Source organism: Myotis daubentonii, chromosome 2 (genome assembly GCF_963259705.1).
Source record: "Myotis daubentonii chromosome 2, mMyoDau2.1, whole genome shotgun sequence".
NCBI classification, from domain to species: Eukaryota; Metazoa; Chordata; class Mammalia; order Chiroptera; family Vespertilionidae; genus Myotis; species Myotis daubentonii.
Window position 1 is genome coordinate 5233342 of NC_081841.1, and position 25540 is coordinate 5258881.

The 25540-nt window shown below is 44.2% G+C and overlaps 2 protein-coding genes across 11 annotated transcripts in view; one reads left to right on the top strand and one right to left on the bottom strand.

Moving 5' to 3' along the window:
* The window catches only part of XPNPEP3 (X-prolyl aminopeptidase 3), a 48287-nt gene extending 41244 nt beyond the window's left edge, over positions 1-7043 (bottom strand). For 5 of the 10 annotated variants that reach the window (XR_009451085.1, XR_009451086.1, XM_059681446.1 and 2 more), the window contains exons 1-2: positions 6790-7043; positions 6109-6159 (exon numbers count right to left, since the gene is read on the bottom strand). Coding sequence is in view for 5 of the 10 variants with exons in the window: in XM_059681446.1 (XP_059537429.1) it covers positions 6109-6159; positions 6790-6853 (115 nt within the window). In the remaining 5 variants the exon portion in view is untranslated. Of the gene's footprint in view, positions 1-6087; positions 6160-6789 lie in introns of those variants that run through there. The other 5 variants (XM_059681445.1, XM_059681443.1, XM_059681448.1 and 2 more) reach the window with 3 other exon arrangements.
* A 287-nt stretch (positions 7044-7330) lies between these two features.
* ST13 (ST13 Hsp70 interacting protein) overlaps positions 7331-25540 on the top strand; it is a 34943-nt gene continuing 16733 nt past the window's right edge. Inside the window, exons 1-4 of the mRNA XM_059681451.1 lie at positions 7331-7585; positions 13439-13493; positions 15500-15575; positions 16573-16643. Coding sequence (XP_059537434.1) covers positions 7476-7585; positions 13439-13493; positions 15500-15575; positions 16573-16643 — 312 coding nt within the window. The 5' untranslated portion in view covers positions 7331-7475. The remainder of the gene's footprint in view (positions 7586-13438; positions 13494-15499; positions 15576-16572; positions 16644-25540) is intronic.

Consider the following 25540-nt stretch of genomic DNA (forward strand, 5'->3'; position numbering starts at 1 on the left):
ACATCAATGATAAAAGAGAATCATTGATCTGCTGCCTCCTCCATGCTCCTTACTTGGGATCAAGCCTGGTGTGTGCCCTGACCAGGAATCCAACCGAGACCGCCTGGTTCCTGGGTCAAGTCAACCACTAAACCACACTGGCTGGGCTCTAATATTTTTAAATGATTTATAGTAGTGTAAGATTTGTTTTGTTTGATTTTTAAGTTGGTAGGTGGATGAGAAGGAAAGGTCATTATTCTATAGGAGGTACTGGTGACAATTAGCACTAAAATTTATTTTCAGAAAATCCTCCTATCTAATAAAAGAGAAACATGGTAATTGGCATACGACCGCTACCCTTCCCATTGGCTAATCAGGGCAATATGCAAATTAACTGCCAGCCAAGATGGCCGCCGGCAGCCAGGCATCTTGAAACTAACATGAGGCTTGCTTGCTTCAGTGACGGAGGAGTCCAACGTTCCCCATCTGCCCCTGCAGGCCTCTGAGCTGCAACTCTAAGCAACTATGTAACAAATATAGAAGCTAAACAAAACCCCAGAAACCTCCTTTAGTCCACCGGGCTGGATCGCAACATTGTAAGCAAAGGCCAGAAACCTACTTTCAGCAGCGGAGGCCCAAGAGCTGGAGCCAAGCCTCAAAGCTAAAGCTGGCCCAGAATAAAAAAAGAAAAAAAAAGAAAAAAAGGAGCGGTTGGGAGCTTCAGTCACCCCCAGCCTAAAAACAGCCCTCAGCCCCTCACCCAGATTGACCAGACACCCCAGTGGGGACCCCCACCCTGAAGGGTGGGTGACCAGCTGCAAACAGCCATCAGCCCCTCACCCAGGCTGGCCAGGCACCCCAGTGGGGACCCCCACCCTGATCCAGGACACCCTTCAGGGCAAACCAGCCGGCCCCCACCCGTGCACCAGGCCTCTATCCTATATAGTAAAAGGGTAATATGCCTCCCGGCACCGGGATCAGTGTGACAGGGGGCAGAACCCAAACCCCCTGATCACCCTGCGGCTCTGTGTGTGACAGGGTGCGGCACCCCCCCCCCATGGGCCCTGCTCCGTGTGTGATAGGGTAGAGCCATAACCTCCCCATCGGCCCTGCCCTGAGTGTGAGAGTGGTGGTGCCCCAACCCCCTGATGGGCCCTGCTCTGTGCGTGACAGGGGGCAGCGCCCCAACCCCGATTGGCCCGGCTCTGTGCATGACAGGGTAAAGAGCCCCAACCCCCCTGATAGGCCCTGCTCTGTGAGTGACAGGGGGCAGTGCCCCAACCCCGATTGGCCCTGCTCTGTGCATGACGGGGTGGCGCCGCAACCTCCCCATCGACCCTGCCTTGAGTGTGACAGGGGACGGTGCCCCAACCCCCCAATCGGCCCCCTACCCTGAGCGTGACTGAGGGTGGCATCGCAACCTCCCAATCCGCCCTACTCTGTGCATGACAGGGGGCGGTGCCCCAACTCCCCAATCGGCCCTGCTCTGAGTCCGACCAGGGGCTGCACCTAGGGATTGGGCCTGCCCTCTGCCACCTGGGAGCAGGCCTAAGCCAGCAGGTCGTTATCTCCCGAGGGGTCCCAGACTGCGAGAGGGCACAGGCCGGGCTGAAGGACCCCCTTCCTCTGCGAGTGCACAAATTTTTGTGCACCGGGCCTCTAGTATCTAATAATAGACAAACATGGTAATTGCCATACCTCCGCTACGCTTCCCATTGGCTAATCAACAGGATATGCAAATTAACTGCCAACAAAGATGGCGGATGGCAGCCACGCATCTGAAGCGACCATGAGGCTTGCTTGCTCCAGTGATGGAGGAAGCCAAGGTTCCCCGCTGCCACGGCCCAGCTCTGAGCTCCGGAAGCAACAATGTTTCAATTATAGAAGCTAAACAAACCCCAGATACCTGCTTTCAGCTGCCAGCGGGCTCAGTGTTTAGAGCACCAGTGATGGCAACAGAGTTTCAATTATATAAGCCAAACAAACCCAGATACCTGCTTTCAGCCAGCCGCGGCCTCAGAGCTGGAGCTGGGCCTCAGAGCTGGAGCTGGCTCTCAGCTCCAGTGACAGCTATAGAAGGTAAATAAATCCCAGAATAAAAAAAAAGAAAAAAAAAAGAGGCTGGGAGCTTCAGTCGCCCACCAGCCTGAAAATGGCCCTCAGCCCCTCACCCAGACTGGCCAGGCACCCCAGTGGGGACCCCCACCCTGAAGGGTGTGTGACCAGCTGCAAACAGCCATCATCCCCTCATCCAGGCTGGCCAGGCACCCAAGCGGGACCCCCACCCTGATCCGGATCACCCTTCAGGGCAAACCAGCCGGCCCCCACCTGTGCACCAGGCCTCTATCCTATATAGTAAAAGGGTAATATGCAAACTGACCCTAACAGCGGAAAGACTGGGAATGACTGGTCACTATGACACACGCTACCACCACGGGGCAGACGCTCAATGCAGGAGCTGCCACCTGGTGGTCAGGGCGCTCTCACAGGGGGGAGCTCTGCTCAGCCACAAGCCAGGCTGATGGCTGCTAGTACAGCAGTGGTGGTGGGAGCCTCACCTGCCTCCTCAGCAGCACTAAGGATATCTGACTGCAGCTTAGGTATGCTCCCCGCTGGCAAATGGACATCCCCCAAGGGCTGCTGGGCTGCCAGAGGGATGTCTGATTGCCATCTTAGGTCCAATCCCCCCGGGGAGCAGGCCTAAGCCAGCAAGTGGTCACCCCCGAGGGGTCCCAGACTGCAAGAGGGCACAGGCTGGGCTGAGGGACTCCCTTCCCCGAGTGCACAAATTTTTGTGCACTGGGCCTATAGTCATAATAATAAAAGGCTAATATGCAAATGATCATCACGGAGTCACGCCATAATGACTGATCATGAGGGGCTTGACGGGGTACCTGAGGCTGCGCCCCCCTGCCCAGTGGGGCTTGATGGGGGACCTGAAGCTGAGCCCCCTGCCCAGCGGGACTTGACAGGGGTGGGGCCGGCCAGGTCTGGGTCTCACCCAATGGGAGTGGGGCTGGCTTGGTCTGGGTCTCACGCAATTTTGAGGCACGTGCGGGTAGGTGGGGACTTGACTCTGGTCTCCCGGCGAGCCCCAGACTCTGACAGGAAGGAGATTTTCATATACATTTTACTAATTTTCTTTCATTTCTGACACTTCTATTATAAAGAAAGGGCAAATAGCAATATTAAAATATTTCCTATAATTAATTCACTTTTAATTTGCACAAATTTCATGCACCGGGCTACTAGTAAAATCATAAAAGCCTAGGTTATTTTATTATTTTATAAAATATGTTTCTATTGATGTTTAGGGAGAGAGAAAAGGGGAGGGAGAAACATCAACGTGATAGTGATACATCAATTACTGCCCTCCTGCATACCCTCTAATGGGGATCCAGCCCACAACCTGGGCATATGCCTTAACCAAGGATTGAACCCTAAACCTTAGTGTATATGGATGATACTCTAACCAACTGAGCTACTCTGCCAGGGCTCTGCTCATTGTTTCTTAACATAATATACAAGGTCTTCCAGGCACTAACCATCAGCTTCCTTCTCAACTTGATTTTCTATCCCCTCTTCCTACACATCTTAGGCTTGAGCCCAAGTTTTTCCAAAATGTGCTCCAAGGGATACCAGTTCAAGACTCACCACAGAAAAAGGGCTCCATGGTCAAATACATTTTGCAAATTACTACTGCCAAATACATTTCCCTTAAAGAGACCCAGACTTGGTTTACAATGGGCACTGTGAAATGCAGCATTCCCTGTACTTATGCCACAGAACTATGTTGGTGTAACACCTATCAATGTGCCTGGGAATGTATTTCAAAAAAGGCTTCTCCAGGCTTATTAACAATTGCAAAGCTTTACAACACCCATTCTGTATGAGTTCTGTGCCTCTGCATGTTCATTCTGCCAGGATAGCTCCATTACTCTAGTCTGCTTGGCGAAACCTTCTTTCAGGTCTTTTTATTTTTTTTAAAGAGAAACACTAATCAGCTGCCTTCTGCACGACCCCTACTGGGGATTGAGCCCACAATCCGGGCACGTGTCCTGACTGAGAATTGAACCAGTGACCTCTTGGTTCATGGGTCGAAGCTCAACCTGTGAGCCACAACAGCCAGGCTGGTGACTATTTTTTTTAAAATATATTTTATTGATTTTTTACAGAGAGGAAGGGAGAAGGATAGAGAGTTAGAAACATCGATCAGCTGCCACAACCAAGGTACATGCCCTTGACCGGAATTGAACCTGGGACCCTTCAGTTTGCAGGCCAACGCTCCATTCACTGAGCCAAACCGGTTAAGGTGTCTTAAATCAATTATCTCCTAATTTTTAAAGGCAATCCCACATTTCCACTTAGCCCTTCCTTGCTTCCAGGGAATATGCATCGCTTTTCCCTTCTCCCCACTACTGGGTATCTATGACTAAATTTCATGTTATATCATAATTACTTGCTTTTATTTGTCTGTCTCTTGTGATGGTAAAAACTTTCTGGGCTCAGTGCTCATATGTGGTGCTCAATTAATGTTTGTTGAGTGAATTAACTGCAAATAGGCCTTAAAAATTATTCTATTTATTCTTTAATATTTTCTTATTAAAAATTATTGATTTTAGAGAGAAAGGAAGGGAGAGAGAGAGAAACATCGATTTGTTGTTCCACTTATTTATGCCTGCATTTGTTGATTCCTGGATGTGTTCTGACTGGAGATCAAACCCACCACCTTGGCGTATTGGGACGATCCTTTGGGCAACCCAGCCAAAGCTATTCTTTAATATTTTCAATATTTTCCTTCCCTATCTCAGTCTTATATTTATCTTAGATGTAGTATTTTAAAATACAGCTTATTTATGCATCATTAAGTGCTTTATTTTGTTTTTTCTCAGATGACTAGATTGTGTTAATAGTTGCATATACCAACCAATTAAATCACACTCTTCACTGTATGACTTTCACAGATGAGAAAGCTTCCTATGATGGTACTCAAAACTTTGTACCCAGAGCCTTTCTAAAAAAGGGCAACCAAGAGCACCACAGACACTAAAAGTTCTATTTATGAGCACCTCATGTCAGAGGAGTTTTCAAATTCTAAAACTTAGTAAAATCTCAGGATAACATAAGATTTACAGCCCATTAGTGCCCTTTTTGAGCTAACATGTCCCCTGAGTCAAGACTCTATCACCATTCTTTGCTATACCGTCACTTACCTATTGTTTATCACTCTGGCTAGATTTGAGCAACTCCAGGGAAGTGGAGATTCATCCACAATGACTACTAACTCAAAGGTTATTGAATTAGTAGTCATTGTGGCTCAATAAAAAGTTCCAAAAGGACTCTACTAAGCCAGAGTAAGATCCAGTGATATAACAGAAAAAGGACCAGCAGGCAACATTCCTGACTTGCTACTTGTGAGCTTGTGACAGTTTCAGTTGCCCTGTTAGTAACGTAAGAATATCTGCCCTAACTTAATGGACTTGTGAAGAACCAAGTAGATCACTCATTTATTCAAAAAGCCTATGTATATAGTATAAAAATGATAATATAAGAGGTGGCTAAATTTACATAGTTTATTGAGGCAAGATGAAGTATTGTATCTTTTGGAAAGATCTTGGTGTTTATAATAAGGTATCATCTAGTCCTAACCTTGATTAATTGGGTTTTACACAAAGTCTTAACAAATACAAAAAAAAAGTCACAAGCAAAGGATGGTTCCAGCTCTAAATCATAGGTTGTGGCCTCTGTGATTAAGACTGACTAATTGTGATTTGGGGTGGTGAACACACAATACAATATACAGATGACATATTATAGAACTGTAGTCCTGAAACCTATATAATTTTATTAACCAATGTGACTCCCATAAATTCAATTAAAAAAAAAAAAAAAAGACTAACTGCACATCTATTCACCCTCTCCCACGGAAGGAAAAGCTTTCTGCAGAACTGGAGCGAGGCCTGTGCACTGGACAATGATTACCTTTTATTTTATTTTTTAGAGTAAGTAGAGCAAGCCTTGATTTGATTACCATTCCATTTGCAATAAATTCAAGTATACCACCAGAATCAGAAACATATGCCAAGACACAGCTTTGATGTCAAATACCATATGTTGGGGTTCACTCACTGTTCACACATCGGCCCAAAAAACCGAAATCTGATCCAATGGCAGATGCACCTGCAACGTAGATGATTCAGCTTTCACTGACCAAGTTCTATGTTCGTGAGATCAACTGCTCTAGATACACCCCAGAAAACTGACCCCCTTATTCCTGACTTCTTCACCTTGTCTTTACAAACAGGGAGTTCAGACACAAAAAGAATATTTCCAAACATTACCTCTTGTGAGAGGATTTGTGTTACTAACCATGTTTGTTGCACATTCTGGACCCGGTTTTTAAATCAAACTCTCCAACAACACGAAAATAGAATTTTAGGTTAAACTAACAGAAACAAGAGCTGCTGACAAGGAGTCACTCTGACACCTAAGCAAACGGGAGAACTGACACAAATTCTGAGTCCACGTCACTTTGAAGACAGCCCCGCTAGGGGATGGCCACACTTGGTTCCCTGCAGTCAGTTCAGCTTTCAGAACACCTTAACGGGAGGCAGAACACAGGGCCCACCCGTTCCCGGGAGCGGCCGGTAGAGAGATCCGAGGAGCGCACGGAGGGTTTAGGAGTGGGGGCCCCAGCAGAAGGGTCCGCCGAACCAGCGATCGCCCTGAGACCAACTTGGATCCCTCTGGGCGCCTCGGGCTTCGCAGGGAGCAAACCGTGGAGGACACCCAGTGGGAAGTGAGTCTAACCTGAGAGGCTGCGGGCGCTCGCTACAGCGGGAACCAGCTTAGCTGCTGAGAGTAGCCCAGGCATGCCGGCCGCGCACACGCGTCAGGAAGGAGAGGAGGAGGACGGAGGGGAAAGCGGCGGGCCGCAGGGCTGCGTCGCCAGGAAACCGAGCCAAGCGCCCCGCCCCTTCCGGCCGGCGCTGCTCGCCGGGCTTTTCTCCCGAGGCGGCGCAGACGCTGACGTCACGCCGGAGCTGCGGCTGACCACCGCTCTGCCCAGATGGCCTTGGTGGCGTCATGACGTCACGCTCCACTAAACGCTCACAGTCACAGAACGTCGGGTTCTAAGTGACTCCCGGCAGGGGCTGCTCGCTCCCGCCTCCTGGGAAGCACCATGTAGCCAGTTGTGCCACCCAGAGAATTGGTTCGGAGTTGAGAATGGAAGAAAGCGTGCGTTAAAGGGGCAGGCAACGGCGCGAACAGCCACACTTCTAGAAGCTTCTAACCAGTGCGCTGGAGTAGAGGTGAAGGGGAGTCGGAATGAACCGGCGAAGGACCCGGGGTCACGAGACCGTTGGTGGGCGGAGCCGGCAGCCGGGGAAGTTCTAGTCTGTTCTGCCTCGCGGCTGCCGCCCCCTTCCACACGGTGTGGCCGAGGGAGCGCCCGTCCGTGCAACCCCGCCGCCGCCTGCCCCCGCTTCCCCGCCATGGACCCCCGCAAAGTGAGCGAGCTCCGGGCCTTCGTGAAGATGTGTAAGCAGGACCCGAGCGTCCTGCACAGCGAGGAAATGCGCTTCCTGAGGGAGTGGGTGGAGAGGTGAGACCCCGGCCCGAGGGCCGTTGAGGGTGGGAACCGGGACGCGCGGAGGGGCAGCTGGGCCGGAGCTGGCGCGGGGCGGAGGCGTGGGCAGGTCCGCGAGGGACACCCGCGGAGTCGCCGCCTCTTTCTGGGGCTCGCTCCCTTGGCCGGGAAAGGGAGGCCACTTGCAGGGGCTCGTGGAGAAACGGGGCCCTGAGTACAGAGGCCGAGCGGGGCCCTGCGCGCTCAAGTCGCCAGGGGTGTGTCTTGGGCGCAGTGTAAATGCCGGGACTTGGGCACTGGTCACGAGGGGAAGGTTGAGCGTTGCACGGAGTTGTTTTTCTTGAAGTCTCTGGTGTCCTGCTGAGGTTGCCGTGTCGCACAGCAGCTCCTTTACGGACTATGCCTTGAGACTGTGATATTGGTTACTTATGCCGTAAGTTGCAAAAATGATAGCTGTGTTCAATTGCCTTTAAAACTACAGCGATTCTAACTGCGTAGGATTATTTTGGGAATCACTTCTATCTCGGCAGTGCCATCACTCCAAACACTAAAAAAAAAAAAGAAGAAGAAGGAAAGAAAAAGAGTTTTCAGGGACCGGTGTGTTTCCATGATCTGTGCTTGTTATCTTTAGAGTGCTTCGCTATGTGCACGGAATTAATTGCATAGGCATCGTGCCAGATGCTAGGAAACAGCACACTCTAGGGATAAAGATGAATAAATACAGGAAGGAAATCTGCCCTGAAATGGTTTTTAAAAATCACTACCACTGGTGGGGAATTTAAAAGAGATAACCGCCCTGGCCGGCTTGGCTCAGTGGATAGAGCATCAGCCTGTGGACTGAAGGGTCCCAGGTTCGATTGTGGCCAAGGGCACACGCCGGGGTTGCGGGTCCGATCCCCAGTGGGTGTTGTGCAGGAGGCAGCTGATCAATGGTTCTCTCTCATCATTGATGTTTCTATCTCTCTGTCTCTCTTCCTCTCTGAAATCAATAAAGAAATATATATTTTTTATTTTTTTTATTTAATTTTATATTTTAATATATTTTTATTGATTTTTTACAGAGAGGAAGGGAGAGAGAGATAGAGAGCTAGAAACATCGATGAGAGAGAAACATCGATCAGCTGCCTCCTGCACATCCCCCACTGGGGATATGCCCGCAACCCAGGTACATGCCCTTGACCGGAATCGAACCTGGGACCTTTCAGTCCATAGGCTGACGTTCTATCCACTGAGCCAAACCGGTTTTGGCAGAAATATATATATTTTTAAAAAGAGATAACCTCCAAACTGTGCCTCATGGTGGTAAATAGCGACAGTGCAAGGCAATATGACTTCTAAGAGGTGATACCCTAAACATGGGTCTGTTTACGTCAGTAATATTTTTATAGGGGGAGATGAACCCATGATTAACAAGTATTGGAAAGACTGTTTCCTCCAACAAGCTTGTTCTCAATGTTGTCTATGAGGGTATAATGTCCTGTAAGAAGTTTTTAAGCCCTTATTTCCCCTCACCAGTTTTCTAGCTATTATTAAGATTTTACTTACTTAGTTATGTATGTATTTAACTGATTTGAGAGAGAGGAAGGAAGAGAGAAACATCGAACCCGCAACCTGAGTATGTGTCCTGACCAGAATTGGAACCACAATGTGTGAACAGCCTCTGACCAAGTTAGCCACACCGGCCAGGGCGCTACTATAAGTGTTTTGCTCATGATTATACACACACACACACACACACACACACATATATATACACATATATACACACACACATATATATACACACACATATAAATGAAATTCTGAGAACACTTAAAATTAGTTACTATAGTAACTAAATAACTCCTGTTAATAATAACCTGATCCAAAAGCGTCACTTACTCTTGCCCTCTTATAATTACTCATTCGAGGAAAGTGCCTACAATTAATAAGTTGTTCCTAAAATTCCAGGTAGAGACATACCATAGGAAGAAAAAGCTGGCACTAAGAGTGAATGTTATACTGAGTGGATACAATGTTTTGTTCCATTCCTAGAGAAAAAAAGGGGATACTCAAGAAAATGTTAAAACTTGTAAGAACAACTAGAGGCCTGTGCATAATGGTTGTGCATGGGTAGGGTCCCTAGGCCTGGCCTGCCATCGGGGCTGATCTATGGGGTGACCGTTGGGCCCCCCACTGGCACCTGCCTTGGCTGGCCTGGCGCCACCCACTTGCTGGCCCCGCCTCCCGCCACTGCTGCCAGTCGCTTCCCTCAGCGGGATGATTGGAGGGGCCCCCTGCTCTCACCCTCCTTGGCTGGCCTGGGGCCTGCTGGCTGGGGGCAGCTCCTGAGTTGAGTGTCTGCCCCCTGCTAGTCAGTGCTCATCATAGTGACCGGTCGTACTGCCATTCGGTCAATTTGCATATTAGGCTTTTATTATATAGGATGTTGTAACTTATGCTGGAGTGATTATGGCTATGAAAATTCCAGTTAAAGTTCTGGAAAATATTATCAGGCATTATTTTTAAAAGTTAACCATGTGTTTTATTTTAATGTTTCCCATAGGTAATTCCAGTTTTTATATTTTCTTTGCGTCATCCTAAATTGTGGGATGTCACAAGTATGGGATGAAGCATTTTGGCATGTGTTAGGAACCTTATTCTGAACTTAGATTGAAATATTAATATAGATGTTTGCTATCTGTGTTTCAATCTAAATGAAAACTTTTGTATTCTCTGAGGTGAGGCCTTTGCTTGAGATGTATTAGTTCCTCTTTTATCTCCCTTCATAGCAGTCTTAAAGCATTCCAAGATTATAGGAGACCTGCCTGAATGTGGAGACTTGTAGTCTAGGAATATTCCCAGGCCTAATCCTACTATGAGGGTTCCTCAGGTTGAAACCATTTCAAAGTTCTTTCCATACTATATTAGTCATAGATGCCCAGACTTAGACAGCAAAGGATATTTGCTTACTTGTCATGTCTACCATTGCTTATAGCTTGACATTTTAGTTGATGCTGAGAATTTGTTCATTTAACAAGCTTTTATTTTTTTAAAATATATTTTATTGATTTTTTACAGAGAGGAAGGGAGAGGGATAGAGAATCAGAAACATCGATGAGAGAGAAACATCGATCAGCTGCCTCCTGCACACCCCCTACTGGGGATGTGCCTGCATCCAAGGTACATGCCCTTGACCGGAATCGAACCTGGGACCTTTCAGTCCGCAGGCTGATGCTCTATCCACTGAGCCAAACTGGTTACGGCTAACAAGCTTTTAAATTTGACAAGATACGAAGAAAAAGTATTTGGCACAATAGACAATGGGGGCTCAGGAAGACTATATTCTCTAACAAATATGTTTTGACATATTTTTGTTTTTCTAGAGGGAGAAGCAGTGTCTGACTTTTTTCTCTCCCATTTAACAGCTTCGTCTACTTTGTATCTTGTGTGTGCTTTTTAGTAAGTTCTATTGATTTGAGAGAGAGAAAGAGAAATATCGATGTATTGTTACACTTATTCATTCATTGGTTGATTCTTGTATGTGCCCTGACTGGGACTCGAACCCCCAGCTGACCAACTGACCTACCTGGCCAAGGCTTCAGTAAAAATTTTAAATGACATGAGCAGAAAGCCTTCTAACCTCAATGAATTTATTTTATTTTATTTTATTTTATATATAGTTATTGATTTCATAGAGGAAGGGAGGAGAGATAGTGGCTCTGTGGTTGAATGTTGACCTCCCAGTTCAGAGCCGGCCGGACTCAATTAATTTAGAATATAGCACCCAGTGTTTGTTTTTTTTAACATGTGCTTAAGTAACTATAGCACAAAGTAGATTGAATGTTATCGAATTAAAAGAATTATGGCTGCCAGGCCAGTTATTTTGTAGAATTTCCTTCAGTCCACAGGCCAATGCTCTACCACTAAGTGAAACCAGCTAGGGCCATCTTTTTAAAAAAATTTTTTTTAATTGATTTTTTTAGAGAGAGGAAAGGAGAAGGAGGGGGAGAGAGAAAAATATTGATGTAAGAGGGAAACATCCATTGGCCAACTCCTGCTGGGGATCAAGCCTGCAACCTGGGCATGTGCCCTCGCCGGCGATTGAACTGGTATGGTAGTCCTTTGGTGCACGGGGCGACGCGCAACTAACTGAGCCACACTAGTCAGGGCACTTAATACATCTGACAGATCTGAAGCTTTAACATAATTTATCCCCAGTAGTGGGTGTACAGGAGGCAGCCGCAGCCGAGTGATGTTTCTATCTCCCTCTCCCTTCTCTGTAAAAGTCAATTTAAAAAAAAGAATAACCCTGCCCAGCCGGTGTGGCTCGGTGGTGGGGCATTGACCTATGAACCAGGAGATCAGGGTTTGATTCCTGTTCAGGGCACGTGCTTGAGTTGCAGGCTTGATCCTCAGTGTGGGGTGTGCAGGAGGCAGCCGATCAACAATTCTCTCTCATTGATGTTTCTCTCTCCCTCTCCCTTCCTCTCTGAAATCAATAAAAATGTTTAAAAAAAAAAAAAAGAAGAAGAAACACTTAAGGGTGTTTTAGAGTAGGTTCCTTTCTGTTTTCCAAGTTAATATATCTCTTTGTTTTACGCAAAAGTTAATAGTTGTTTTTTTTAAATGCAAATTTTAGTTAAGTCTTTGTGACCTCCAGCTTTTACTATTGTGGAGTGCCCTTAATCCACTGAATATTTTAATTATTGCACTGTTGCATATAGCTGATATGCTTCATAGTCTGCCCCAAATGGAGCATATAGCACTAATTTTTTGTAATCTTATTTTCATTTGTTTTAAAGTTATTTGTACAGTTAGTCCTCACCTAACATTGATAGTTTTTTTTTCCTAAATATATTTTTATTGATTTCAGAGAGAGAGAGAGAAAATCATTGATTGGCTGCCTACTGCATGCCCCACACTGGGAATGAGCCCGCAACTGGGTCAGATGACCGGGAATTGAACAGTGACCTCCTGGTTCATAGGTTAATGCTCAGTCACTGAGCCACACTGGTTGGGCAATAGATTCTTCAACTTTAAGCAAGAGGACATGTAATGAAATCAATTTTACTATAGGCTAATTGATATAAACAAGAGTTAGGTTTCTACAGCATCTCACCAACTTTATAACAATGTTACATGAAGACCTGCTGTTTGTAATTCATGGTGTTGCCTTGGAACATTTTGGGAGAAAAGGGCTTGCCAATTCCAAGAGGAAGTACTGATGGGTAAAGTTTAGAGGAGATAAGGAGAAAATCTATAATCTGAGGGGCATGTGAATGTAAAGAATCTTTAATAGGTCCCAATCAAAGGAAACAAACGTTTTGAATTATACAATGACTTCATAATTGTTTCCTAAATGGCCTTTTTAATTTAATTGAGCTCTTAACTGGACTTTAATATATCTAACAACTTGTTAAAATGATTTTGTCATTGTGTGTTTTTCTTTTTTCCTGGAATGGACACAGAGAAGCTGTGTGATTGTTCATTAGGCTTAATTTTCATTAGCCGGTATGCTAAAATAATTTTAAGCTGAAAAAACTCACAATGCTGAATCAGATTAATCTGAATTTTTACTCTTTAAAGCAAGGGGTGGGGAACGTTGTATAGTCTGGCCCTGCCAAGGCATTAGAGGTGAGTTAATTAAATGTTTTACCAATAGCAGGTTAATTTTTAAGTTGATAATTTTGGATGGCCCTTAAATGATGTAATAAATATCCAAATGGCCCTGGGCAGAAAAAACAGTTTCCTACCCCTGCTTTAAAGTTTGAAAAGAGTAATCATCTGAATGTCTAACTTTTTTTTTTCCTAGCATAAAAAATGTTGCTTGGTTTAGTGAATTTTACTTTTCTAAACAAATTTTTTTTTCTTCTCATCTTCCTCAAGCATGGGAGGTAAAATACCACCTGCTACTCGTAAAACTAAATCAGAAGAAAATAAGGTAAGTTATGAGTTTTATTTGTATGTTCAGTAGTAAACTACTATAAGGTTTCTTAGGAACTTCTTTTTTTTAATCCTCACCCGAGATTATTTTTCCATTGATTTTTTTTTAGAGTAGAAGGGAGGGGGCGGGGGAGAGAGAGAGAGAAACATTGATGTGAGAGAGACACATCGATTGTTTGCCTCCTTCATGAGCCCAGACTGGGCCTGAGGATTGAGCCTGCAACCGAAGTACGTGCCCTTGAACAGAATCAAACCCAGGACCCTTCCGTCTGTGGGCCAACACTCTATTCCACTGGGCCAAACTGGCTAGGGCTCTTAGGGATATTTTTTTAACTGCTGCTCTCAAATTACCACTGTTGATTTCCCCAAGATCACTTGGAAATAAGATATTTGTAAAATTTCTATTTGGACATCAAATCCCTGAAAACTGATTTAAAACTGAGAATTTGGGGTTGAATGTTCACTGTGTTTTAGAATAAATACTCTTTGTATACATGACCTGTAAGTGGCACGCTCAGTGATTAAGTGCATGTTTAGTCTTCAGCATTGTATAGTTAGCATCTAGCACAGTGTTTTATGCATTGTGGATACTTTATTAATTTTGCCAAGTAAATGAACAAATATTCAAAATCAGTAATTCCCAATTTATTCTGTGCTACCACATGAGAGATATTTTTTAGTATGATTCATGGTGTTACTGTTTTATTTAGAATCCTAAACTAGGCTTATCTATTTTTATATGAAAGTAGAAGTTATATCTTTGAACAAGTGAAATGAAAGAAGTAAAGCCAAAGCTCCAAAAGTAATTATTTTCTTATAGAAGTCATTTGTCAGAGTTTGATAGTTTCTGAGCCCTAGGTAGGATTATTTTGCCATGTGATAAACATGTTTAAAACAAAAGTATACTTAACCCTATACCTCTCCTCTGCTAAAGAAAATTTTTATAATGAAAACATTCTGACTTCGAAATTATGAGTGGTATGTTTCTCAGTATATGGTACAGCATCTGGCACCTTGTACATGGTAGAGACTCAACGAATGGATATTCAAACCACACTGGCTACTTACAGGATGGGAAGGAAATTTGGATGTACTCTTTAAATTCTTTGAATTTTCATCATTTGTGTATTATAGTTCCATGGTTCCTTATTGGGAATTCCAAAGCTAAAAAACCCTTGAAAATATAAAATTTTTTAGTTGATTTGTTTGACCGTAAAACCTTTGAATAAACATGGGGCTACTTAACATTTTATTTTATTATTATTTTTAAAATAAGTTTTTGTTGATTTTAGAGAGAGCAGAAAGGAGAGGGAGAAGAGGGAAACATCAACCAGCCCCCTCCTGCATGCCCCCTACCACCCCAGCCCACGGTACTACGCTCAACCAACTGAGCCCCACCTGCCAGGGCACACTCCAAGATAGGTTTTCCTATTGATTTTTAGAGAGAGGGAGAGACAAAAACATAGATATGAGAGAGAAATGGTTGCCTCCCATGCGCACCTCCACCTGGTATCAGACCCACAACGTAGGTGTGTGTGTCCTAACTGGGAATCGAACCCACAACCTTTTGATGTGCGGGACAATGCTCCAACTGACTGAGCCACCCGAAAAGGGCAAGGCTATTAGTAGTTTTAATCCCACTTATTATGAGTGCTCAAACTCTATTTTGCAGAAGTAATGTTTGATTATGGAGAGTTGTGGGCTTCAGTGCCTTTTGAAGGTGTTATAATTGTATATACATCTGTATTTGCTTTCTAAAATCCAAAATATTTTAAATCCTAAAACATTATCTAAAAGGTTTGGATGAGGGGCTGGACCTACATAAAACTTTAAAAGAAATGAAAACAGAAAACCAAAACTCATTTACCAGAACAAAACAAGAAAGGCAGTATGCATGAAATCTAATGCATGTGAATAGTTTATACATAAAACTGTATAAATTAGTATAGATATATTGGGTGTGTTATTACAAACTGACAGTATTGTGTGCCTTCCCTTTGCTAGGAGGAAAAAACAGATAGTCAAAAGGTGGAGGAAGACATAAAGACAGATGAACCATCAAGTGAGGAAAGTGACCTAGGTGAGATGGTAGTTTGTACTTGATAACCCTCGTGATAAGATCCTGTGTTGATTTTTCTAATAGCACTAAATCGGTGCTGTGTATTAGAAATATGATGTGAGCTACATATGAAACTTAAAATTTTCTAGCAACCACATTTTAAAAAGTAGGTGAAATTAACTGAAATAATATATTTAAACTTATAAATATTAACTTTTTAATATGTAGTCAATATGGAAAGATAATTTTTTTTAATTGATTTTTTACAGAGAAGAAGGGAGAGGAATAGAGAGTTAGAAACATCGGTCAGCTGCCTCCTGCACACCCCCCACTGGGGATATGCCCGCAACCAAGGCACATGCCCTTGCCCAGAATTGAACCCGGGACCTTCAGTCCACAGGCTGACACTCTATCCACTGAGCCAAACTGGCTAGAGCAAAAAAAAAAAATTTTTTTTTTAAATATATTTTATTGATTTTTTACAGAGAGGAAGGGAGAGGGATGAGAGCTAGAAACATCGATGAGAGAGAAACATCGACCAGCTGCCTCCTGCACACCTCCCACTAGGGATATGCCCGCAACCAAGGCACATGCCCTTGACCAGAATCGAACCCGGACCCTTCAGTCCGCAGGCAGACGCTCTATCCACTGAGCCAAACCGGTCTGGCAAAAAAAAAAAAAAAAATTTTTTTTAAACAGTACAATACATTGGTGTATAGAGCAAAATACTTGAACCGAATCAGTTTGTTAAATCAGTGGTGTATCATGTGTAATACTAGAAACTATGCACTTGCCAATATTCTCACTACAATATACTGATAAATGCCTTAACGTAATTTAACAGCTGAAATTAAATGTAGTCTTACCAAAATGCTGAAGTTGTGTTTAATGGAGAAATACTTTCTAATGTATTAGTTTAAATAAAATTAATATAAAGTAAGATATTCAGTTAATTAGTTGTAGTAACTATAGTTCATTAGTTTTTAATAGTCTTATGTGTCATTTTTTTCTTTGGCAGAAATCGACAATGAGGGTGTGATTGAACCAGACACTGACGCCCCTCAAGAAATGGGAGATGAAAATGTAGAGGTAAGTTCGATGGCTTGTTTTAAGGAATGTGAAGGTCCCACCTATTGCAGTGATTTTATGACATAACTGGGGGCGGGGGGGGGGGGGGGGGGGGACGGGACAGTGCACGAAATTGGTGCACGGGGCGGGGGGTCCCTCAGCCTGACCTGCACCCTCTCCAATCTGGGAGCCCTCAGGGGATGGCCTACTAGTGGCTTAAGCCTGCTCCCTGTGGTTCTCTGCTCTCTGCGGACCTGCCTGCTTGACGCCACTGCGGGCCCTGGTGTCTGTTCTCTGTGGGGGCCTGCTTGCCCTTTGCCGCCAGGGCCAGGGTCAAACAGCGCCCTGCTGTCTGCTCTTTGTGAGGGCCCTGCGGGAGACTGCTTGCCCCTTGCTGCCACGGCCAGGGGCAAGCAGGGCCATGCTGTCTGCTCGCTCTCTGTGGGGGATGTTCCCATCCCACCCCCAGCCGCTTGCGCGTGTGCCAGCTCAGAGCGCCTGGGTTGCGGAGATGTTCCTGCCCTGCCCCTGGCCGCTGGGTGCCTGGAGAGGCCGGGGGCGTTCCAAGACTCCAGGCCTACGCGTGGGCCTACAGGCTCAGAGCGGCCTGGCCCCCAATGACGCCTGTCCCTGGGACACAGGCCGCTTGGCGCTGGCGTGCACACAAGCGGCTGCCCCGCCCCCATCAGTTTGGTGCCTGCACATGCAAGTTAATCAGTTGGCTTTGGTGGATTAATTTGCATACGCACTCCTGATTGGCTTTGTGGGTGTCACGGAGGGAAGGTCAATTTGCATATTTCTCTTTTATTAGTGTAGGTTCTTCCAGGAGAAGCACATAATAAATCTTTCTCTGACTTAAAGCACTTAGGAAAGCATTTTATTTTACTAAAAATATTTGTGAAAATTGCCATTATTTTTAATCATATGCTAATAATTTCTGAAATCCTTGTTTTCCTTTTACCTGCCTTTTTCATTTGCATCTTATTTGACTGTGCTAGCTTTGGGGAATTGTCTATTAATGGGATATTTAATACCAAATTATTTTCCTAATTTTCATGCCCTTAAGGTGGTGAAAATTGATTCTTGAGAAGGGGGATTGAAAAATACTTAGATATAGCCGAAACCGGTTTGGCTCAGTGGATAGAGCGTCGGCCTGCGGACTGAAAGGTCCCAGGTTCGATTCCGGTCAAGGGCATGTACCTGGGTTGTGGGCACATCCCCCAGTAGGGGGTGTGCAGGAGGCAGCTGATCGATGTTTCTCTCTCATCGATGTTTCTAGCTCTCTATCTCTCTCCCTTCCTCTCTGTAAAAAATCAATAAAACATATTTAAAAAAAAAAAAAAAAAAAAAGAAAAATACTTAGATATTAAAATGATGACTGGTCTTCCAAAGGGACATAATACATTAAAATATATGTTTTATATCTGTGGTATTAAAATAGAGGGGGTAAAAATTAAGAAAACTTTTTCTAAAACAGCTCTTTGGGGGTTGAGAAACACTATAAGGTAGTAATAGCAGCTTAAAAGGTTGGTCTGTATCCTCACCAGTGCTTGATACTGTTAGATTTCATCTTTGCTGATCTTACTGTGTGAAATATTGCATCTTTGTTACCTTTTTGTTTAAGATTATTTTATTGATTTTTTAAAAAATATATTTTATTTATTTATCTTTTTTTTAATTAAATCTTTATTGTTCAGATTATTACATTTGTTCCTCTTTTTTTCCCCCCCCATAGCTCCCCTCCTCCCAGTTCCCGCCCCACCCTCCGCCCTCACTCCCCACCCACTGTCCTCATCCATAGGTGCACGATGTCTCTTCCCACATCTCCCACACCCCTTTCCCCCCCAAGAATAGTCAGTCCATTCCCTTTCTATGTCCCTGATTCTATTATAATCAACAGTTCATTCTGTTCATCAGATTATTAATTCACTTGATTCTTAGATTCACTTGTTGATAGATGCATATTTGTTGTTCATAATTTGTATCTTTACCTTTTTCTTCCTCTTCCTCTTCTTAAAGGATACCTTTCAGCATTTCATATAATCCTGGTTTGGTGGTGATGAACTCCTTTAGCTTTTCCTTCTCTGTGAAGCTCTTTATCTGACCTTCAATTCTGAATGATAGCTTTGCTGGATAAAGTAATCTTGGTTGTAGGTTCTTGGTATTCATCACTTTGAATATTTCTTGCCACTCCCTTCTGGCCTGCAAAGTTTCTGTTGAGAAATCAGCTGACAGTCGTATGGGTATTCCCTTGTAGGTAACTGAGTTTCTTTCTCTTGCTGTTTTTAAGATTCTCTCTTTATCTTTTGCTCTTGGCATTTTAATTATGATGTGTCTTGGTGTGGTCCTCTTTGGATTCCTTTTGTTTGGGGTTCTCCGTGCTTCTTGGACCTGTAAGTCCATTTCTTTCACCAGGTGGGGGAAGTTTTCTGTCATTATTTCTTCAAATAGGTTTTCAATATCTTGCTCTCTCTCATCTTCTGGCACCCCTATAATTCTGATGTTGGTACGCTTGAAGCTGTCCCAGAGGCTCCTTACACTATCCTCGCATTTTTGGATTCTTTTTTCATTTTGCTTTTCCGGTTGGATGTTTTTTGCTTCCTCGCATTTCAAATCATTGACTTGATTCTTGCGCTCCTCTGGTCTGCTGTTGGGCATCTGTATAATATTCGTTATTTCAGTCCGTGTATGCTTAATTTCTCGTTGGTTCCCCAATATAAGATCGAGGGTCTTATTAGTTTTCATGTAGATCTCATTAAGTTTATCGACAGCTTCTAAACAGTTCTTGAGAGACCTTAAAAGTGTGGTTCTGAACTCTATATCTTCCATTGACAATTTTGTCCTGTTTCTTTGTCTCCGCATTTTGTTATGCTTCCTTGGTGTACCCCCTAGTGGTCTTTGTTCGAAGTCTTATCTAAAAAATATATTTTATTGATTTTTTTACAGAGAGGAAGGGAGAGGGATAGAGAGTTAGAAACATCAATGAGAGAGAAACATCGATCAGCTGCCTCCTGCACACCTCCTACCGGGGATATGCCTGCAACCAAGGTACATGCCCTTGACCAGAATCGAACGTGGGACCCTTCAGTCCACAGGCCTATGCTCTATCCACTGAGCCAAACCGGTTAGGGCTTTATTGATCTTTTTGAGAGAGGGGGGAAGGGAGAGGGAGAGGGAGAGAAACATTCATGTGAGAGTGAACATTGATAGGCTGCTTCCTGCACACCTCCTGGGATCTAGCCCACAACCTGGGCATGTGCCTTGGCCCGGAATTGGACTGGCAGCCTTTCAGTGCAGGGGCTGACACCCAAACAACTGACCACACCAGCCAAGGCTATGTCTTTGTGGCTTTTAATTTTCACTTTCTTAATTCCTCATGAAGCCAAGCATATTCTGATGTTTACTGGACATTCAAGGCATTTATGAAAGGCCTATTGTGACTTTCCCAGTTTTCTTTTGAGTTGTTTTTTTTCTTACTGATTTGTAGTTCATTTTATATTCTGGATACTAAAAATTTGTTGTCTATATGTATTCCACATATTTCCTACTACTTTGTGGCTGTCTTTGCTTTCTTTATGTTTCTTAATGAATAAAATTTTTTAGTGCATTTAAATAATTCTTTTATATATTATACTTTATTACTTCAAGGTTATAATATATTGTTTTTTCCTTCTGAAAGTTTTATACATTTGCCTTTCAGCCTTATCCACCTGTCAGCACTATTATTGAATTCCTTTCCTCAACAATGTTTTCATATGTGTGTGGGTCTGTTTTAGTGATCTTTTGTTCTATTTGTCTAAATTTTCCCATGTACTAGTAACGCATTGTCTAGTATAGCTTTATGCTAAATGTTATTTGGCAGGGCAAAGACCCCCAACACTTGAGTAATATTTTGGCTGTTCTTTGTTATTCCATATAAGTTTTAGAATGAGATTGTCAAGTTCCTTCCTAAAAAATAGGATTTTTCCCCTTATTCAAGTTGCATTAAATCTAAATCAGGAAGAAGATACATCTCACTATTGAGATTATCCATTAATGTCGTATCTCGTGTGTTTTTTTTTCTGTTTATCCTCACCCGAGAATATTTTTTCCATTGATTTTGAGAGAGAGTGGGAGGGAGGGGGGTGAGAGAGAGCGAAATATCCATGTGAGGGAGACACATCAATTGGTTGCCTCCTGCTCACACCCCTACAGGGCTGGGGAACCTGCAACTGAGGTACATGCCCTTGACTGGGAATCGAACCTGAGACCCTGAGTCTGCGGGCCAACGCTCCAACTAATGTGCAGGGCAGTATCTAATTTTTAGGTCATTTTTTGTCATCTTTCAGTAACTTACATTTTCTCCATGAAGGTCTTGTGCATCTTAAAGAACAAATATAAGTGCTTTACGTCACTATTTATAAAGAATTTTTAAAATGTGTGTTCCATTTATTGGTGGTGCTGTGTTATTTCAGGGTGTCTAGATTTATAATACTCTATCTTGCTTGGGATTAATTGGTCATCTTAAATTCTAGGGTTGTTAACTTTCTTTAGCTCTTGAACATTTTCAGAATATCTGTTTCAGATATTGCCTCTTCTCCGTTTTCTGCATTGTCATTCTGGAGTCCTACTTAGAGATATATGCTAGGTTTTTTCACTAAGTTCCATCTCTTTATCATTCTACTGAATTATATATGCGTTCTTTGTCTTTTTTTCCCATTGATATTTCAATTGAAATGCTTATGTTTTTTATTTTGATAATTTCATTTTGATTCTTTTTAAAGTCCACTGGGGCCCTGCCTGAGTGGCTCAGTTGGTGCACAGTGTCCTGTGCACAGACAGGTTGCCAGTTTGGTTCCTGGTCAGGGCACATACCTGTGGTGTGGGTTTGCTCCTCGCTCGAGGGCATATGGAGGCAGCGATTGATGTTTCTCTCTCTTCCTTCCTTTCTCCAAGCATATCCTCAGATAAGGTTAAAAATAATAATAAATAAGTCCACTTGTTTACTTATAAATCTCTTGCTCCTTATTCATTTCAGAACTTGCCTTAATTCTCTCAAACACGTTAAGTACTTTGTCATTCTTTTTGCTGATTTTTCTATAATTTTTCCTGACACTGGCTAATTGAGGTACCATGTTTACTTTTGGATTTTCTGTGTGTTATTTAAACTATGAGTTTTTGGAAATGTCACTTGTGGGAAGTTTTTGAGGTATAGGTAGAAGGCATATTCCTTCAGAAAGGGAAATACTTGCTTCCATGTAGACTCTGAGATGCCGCTGCCACAAGGACTGCTTTTAATTCTCAGCATGGTTTTTTTGTTGTTTGCATAAGTAATGTGAATTGTACTGGAAAGGCAGGCTTGTGGTAATGAATTTACAGAGGTGATGTTTTCTATTTGACTATCCCTTTCTTTGGTGGTGCTGTGTTATTTATTGGTTTATCATTATGCTTATAGCTATAGGCATTTGGGGTTCCAGATTTATATTGGAGGGTATCTGATTAGACAACACCTAAATCTAATGTTTGTTTCATGTATCCCGCACTACCTTCAAAAACAGAATTGCGTGGCTACCAGGTTTGACACCTGCCACACGGGTGAAAGCAGATGGAGCACTTGGCTATCTCACTGGATTTCAAGCCTTTATTTAATCTTGTTCCTTGAGGATTTCTACATTCTTAGGTCAAAGATTGCTTTTATTTCCTTTTTTTACATTTATTTTTTTGTATATACTTTTGTTGTTTTTTAATTTTGTTTGTTGTGGGGGTTTTTTTGTTGTTGTTTTGTTAGTCCTCACCTGAGCCTATTTTTTCATTGATTTTTTAGAGAGACTGGAACAGAGTGGGAGAGACAGAGAGAAAGAGAGACATCGATGTGAGAGACATGATTGGTTGCCTCCTGCACAGGACCAGGGATCGAACCATAGGCCGATGCTCTATCCACTGAGCAAACCGTCCCGGGCTGTTGTTTTCTAAAGATTGCTTTTAAAAGGTGGTTTTTAGATTTGTTCAGGGTATCATGGGCACCATATTGCTGTAAACCAAGCATGTCAAACTGATGTCATCATCTTTTTAAAAATTTTTATTACTCTGGCTTTGTAGACTGTCTTACTACCTAGTAAAGTGTTTCTTTGTTTTGTTTTGTTTTTAAATTTTAAAGTTGTCTAAAACTTAAAGTAATTTTTGTTGGAATTGCTTTGAATTTATTGAGTAACTTGGGGATAGGTTGAAATATTCGAGGTAATCTTTCCATGAATGTTATATATATTTGGTGTCCTATTATAGAATTTTACTTTTTCCCCCCATGAAAATTTTATGTGATCTTAGAGTGGTATCTTGTTATATTTTGTAATTGATTTTTGCTGATTTGGAGGAACTCTGGGTTTATTTTTTATGTTGCTCTTGTTTCTGCAAACTTTATTGAGTAATCTTAGGAGATCTAGTAACTTGTCACTTCATTGGATTTTCTAGGTAAATATAAATAAAGATAACTGAATACTTTACTTCCAGTTCTTTTTTTATATATTTTATTGGAGGGTATCAATATTTTATTGATTTTTTACAGAGAGCAAGGGAGAAGAATAGAGAGTTAAACATCGATTAGCTGCCTCCTGCACATCCCCTACTGGGGATGTGCCCGCAACCAAGGTACATACTCTTGACTGGAATCGAACCTGGGACCCTTCAGTCTGCAGGCTGACGCTCTATTCACTGAGCCAAACCGGTCAGGGCTCCTTCCAGTTCTTAAACATATCAAGTTATTGTCGTAATAAATTAATCAGCACCTCTAGTAATGTTTTACACAGTGATGATGATAGAGTTTTTTGTTGTTGTTTTTCTTTTTCCTTATGTTAAAGAAACTACTTCTGGCCCTAGTCAGTTTGGCTCAGTGAATAGAGCATAGGCCCATGGACTGAAGGGTCTCGGGTTCAATTCTGGTCAAGGGCACATACCTCAGTTGCAGGCTCGATCCCTGGCCCTGGTCAAGGGTGTTAGAGAGGCAACCAATCAATGTGTCTCTCTCATATCAATGTTTCTCTGTCTTTCCCCCTCCCTTCCACTCTCTCTAAAAGTCAATGGAAAAATATCCTCGGGTGAGGATTAACCAAAAAAAAAAGAAAAGAAAACTACTTCTTGACTTTCCATTTTAGGTAGGATATTTGCTATAAGTTTTTCTACTTATCATTTACTGTCAGCATCTTATATAGTGTTTGTTCTTTCTAGTATAGATACTCAATAGATGGTTGTGGGAACAAATTATGAGATATTTCTTTTTCTCAAAATTCAAACCTAAAAGAAACTAGCTTTACTTCTTGTAGGGAGATTGAGTTTTAATATTTGTGAATAACTAAAAAGGACTTGGTAAGACAAGGGCAGAACAATCTCTTAGGTTGGGATGGAGGGGAGCAAAGGTAATATTTAAGGCCGAACGTAGGGAGGGAAATTTGTTGTTTCATGTAAAAGATTACAACTCATTCTGTATACTGTGTTATTCAGTTACTAGGGGCCTAGTGCACGAATTTGTGCACCTTGATAGGAACTGTGGGCCATGAGGCTGTGGAGGACACAGGGGCGGGTCTCAGCCCATCCTCCGTGCCCCCGCTCAGCCCCTCCCGCCATGGGCCCTGGTCCCCTGTCTGCTGACAGCCCTACTCCCACTGCTGCCATAGGTCCCACGTGCTGACAGTGTGGAGCAATTGGGTCTGGCGCCAGCAGCAGGTATGGGCAGGGCCGGCACCGTCAGCAGGTTTGAGTGGCAGCTGCTGCCCCAATCACACCTCATGAGCAGGTGGAGGTGGAGAAGCCCACAGGGGTGATCAGGGCCAGCAGCCGCCACTCACCCCCACTGATGGCACTGAACAATTGGGACCGGTGCCGGGCGCCGGTAGCGGGTGTGAGCGCCGGGCAGAACTGCAGGACGCAGGAGCAAAGAATTTTGAGTAACCAACAGAGGCTTGCCCTGATGACAGTGACCGGCACCCCACCTTGGTCTGGCGCCTCCTGGTGGTCAGCACACATTATAGTGACCAGTTGTTCGATTGTTCTGGCATTTGGTCTATTTGCATATTAGGGTTTTATATATAGACTAGGGGCCCGGTGCACGAAATTCGTGCACTGGGTGTGGGGGGGCGGGGGGGGGAGTGTCTTCAGCCCAGCTTGCCCCCTCTCACATACTGGGAGCCCGCAGGCGTTGACCCCCATCACCTTCCAATCGCAGGATCAGCCCCTTGCCCAGGCCTGACGCCTCTGCCAGAGGTGTCAGGCTTGGACAGGGGACCCCTATCTCCCCCCGATCCCTGGCTCTGGCCCCCACCCAGGCCTGAGGCCTCTGGCCCAGGAATCATGCCTGGGCAGGGGACCCCCATCTCCTTCTGATCGCTTGCTCCACCCCCCGCCCAAGCCTGACGCCTCTGACCCAGGCTTCAGGCCTGGGCAAGGGGACCATCATATCCCCCCAATCCCAGGCTCAGCCCCCCGCCCAGGCCTGATGCCTCGGCCAGAGGAGTTGACCCTCATCACCCTCCGATCACCAATCACCGGATCGGCCCCTTGACCAGGCCTGAGGCCTCCCGCAGAGGTGTCAGACCTGGGCAGGGGACCCCCAGCTCCCCCCGGTTGCAGGCTCCGCCCCTGCCCAGGCCTAACGCCTCTGGCCTAGGCATCCGGCTCGGGCAGCGGGGACCCGCAACTGCAGCGGCCCCGCGATCGTGGGCTCCGCTTTAGGCCCAGGCAAGGGACCCCTAGCTCCCGGGACTGTCAGCTTCGACCGTGTCCAGCTCCCATCGCTGGCTCCACCCCTACTTCCTGCTATCACTGGCCAGGGCGGAAAAGGCACCTGATTCTCTGATCATGACTGGGGGGCAGGGCAAAGGCGGCCCCAGGGCCGCCTTTGCCCTTCCCCCCAGCTCTTAGCTCCCCCCTGGGTTTCCGATCACTGTCAG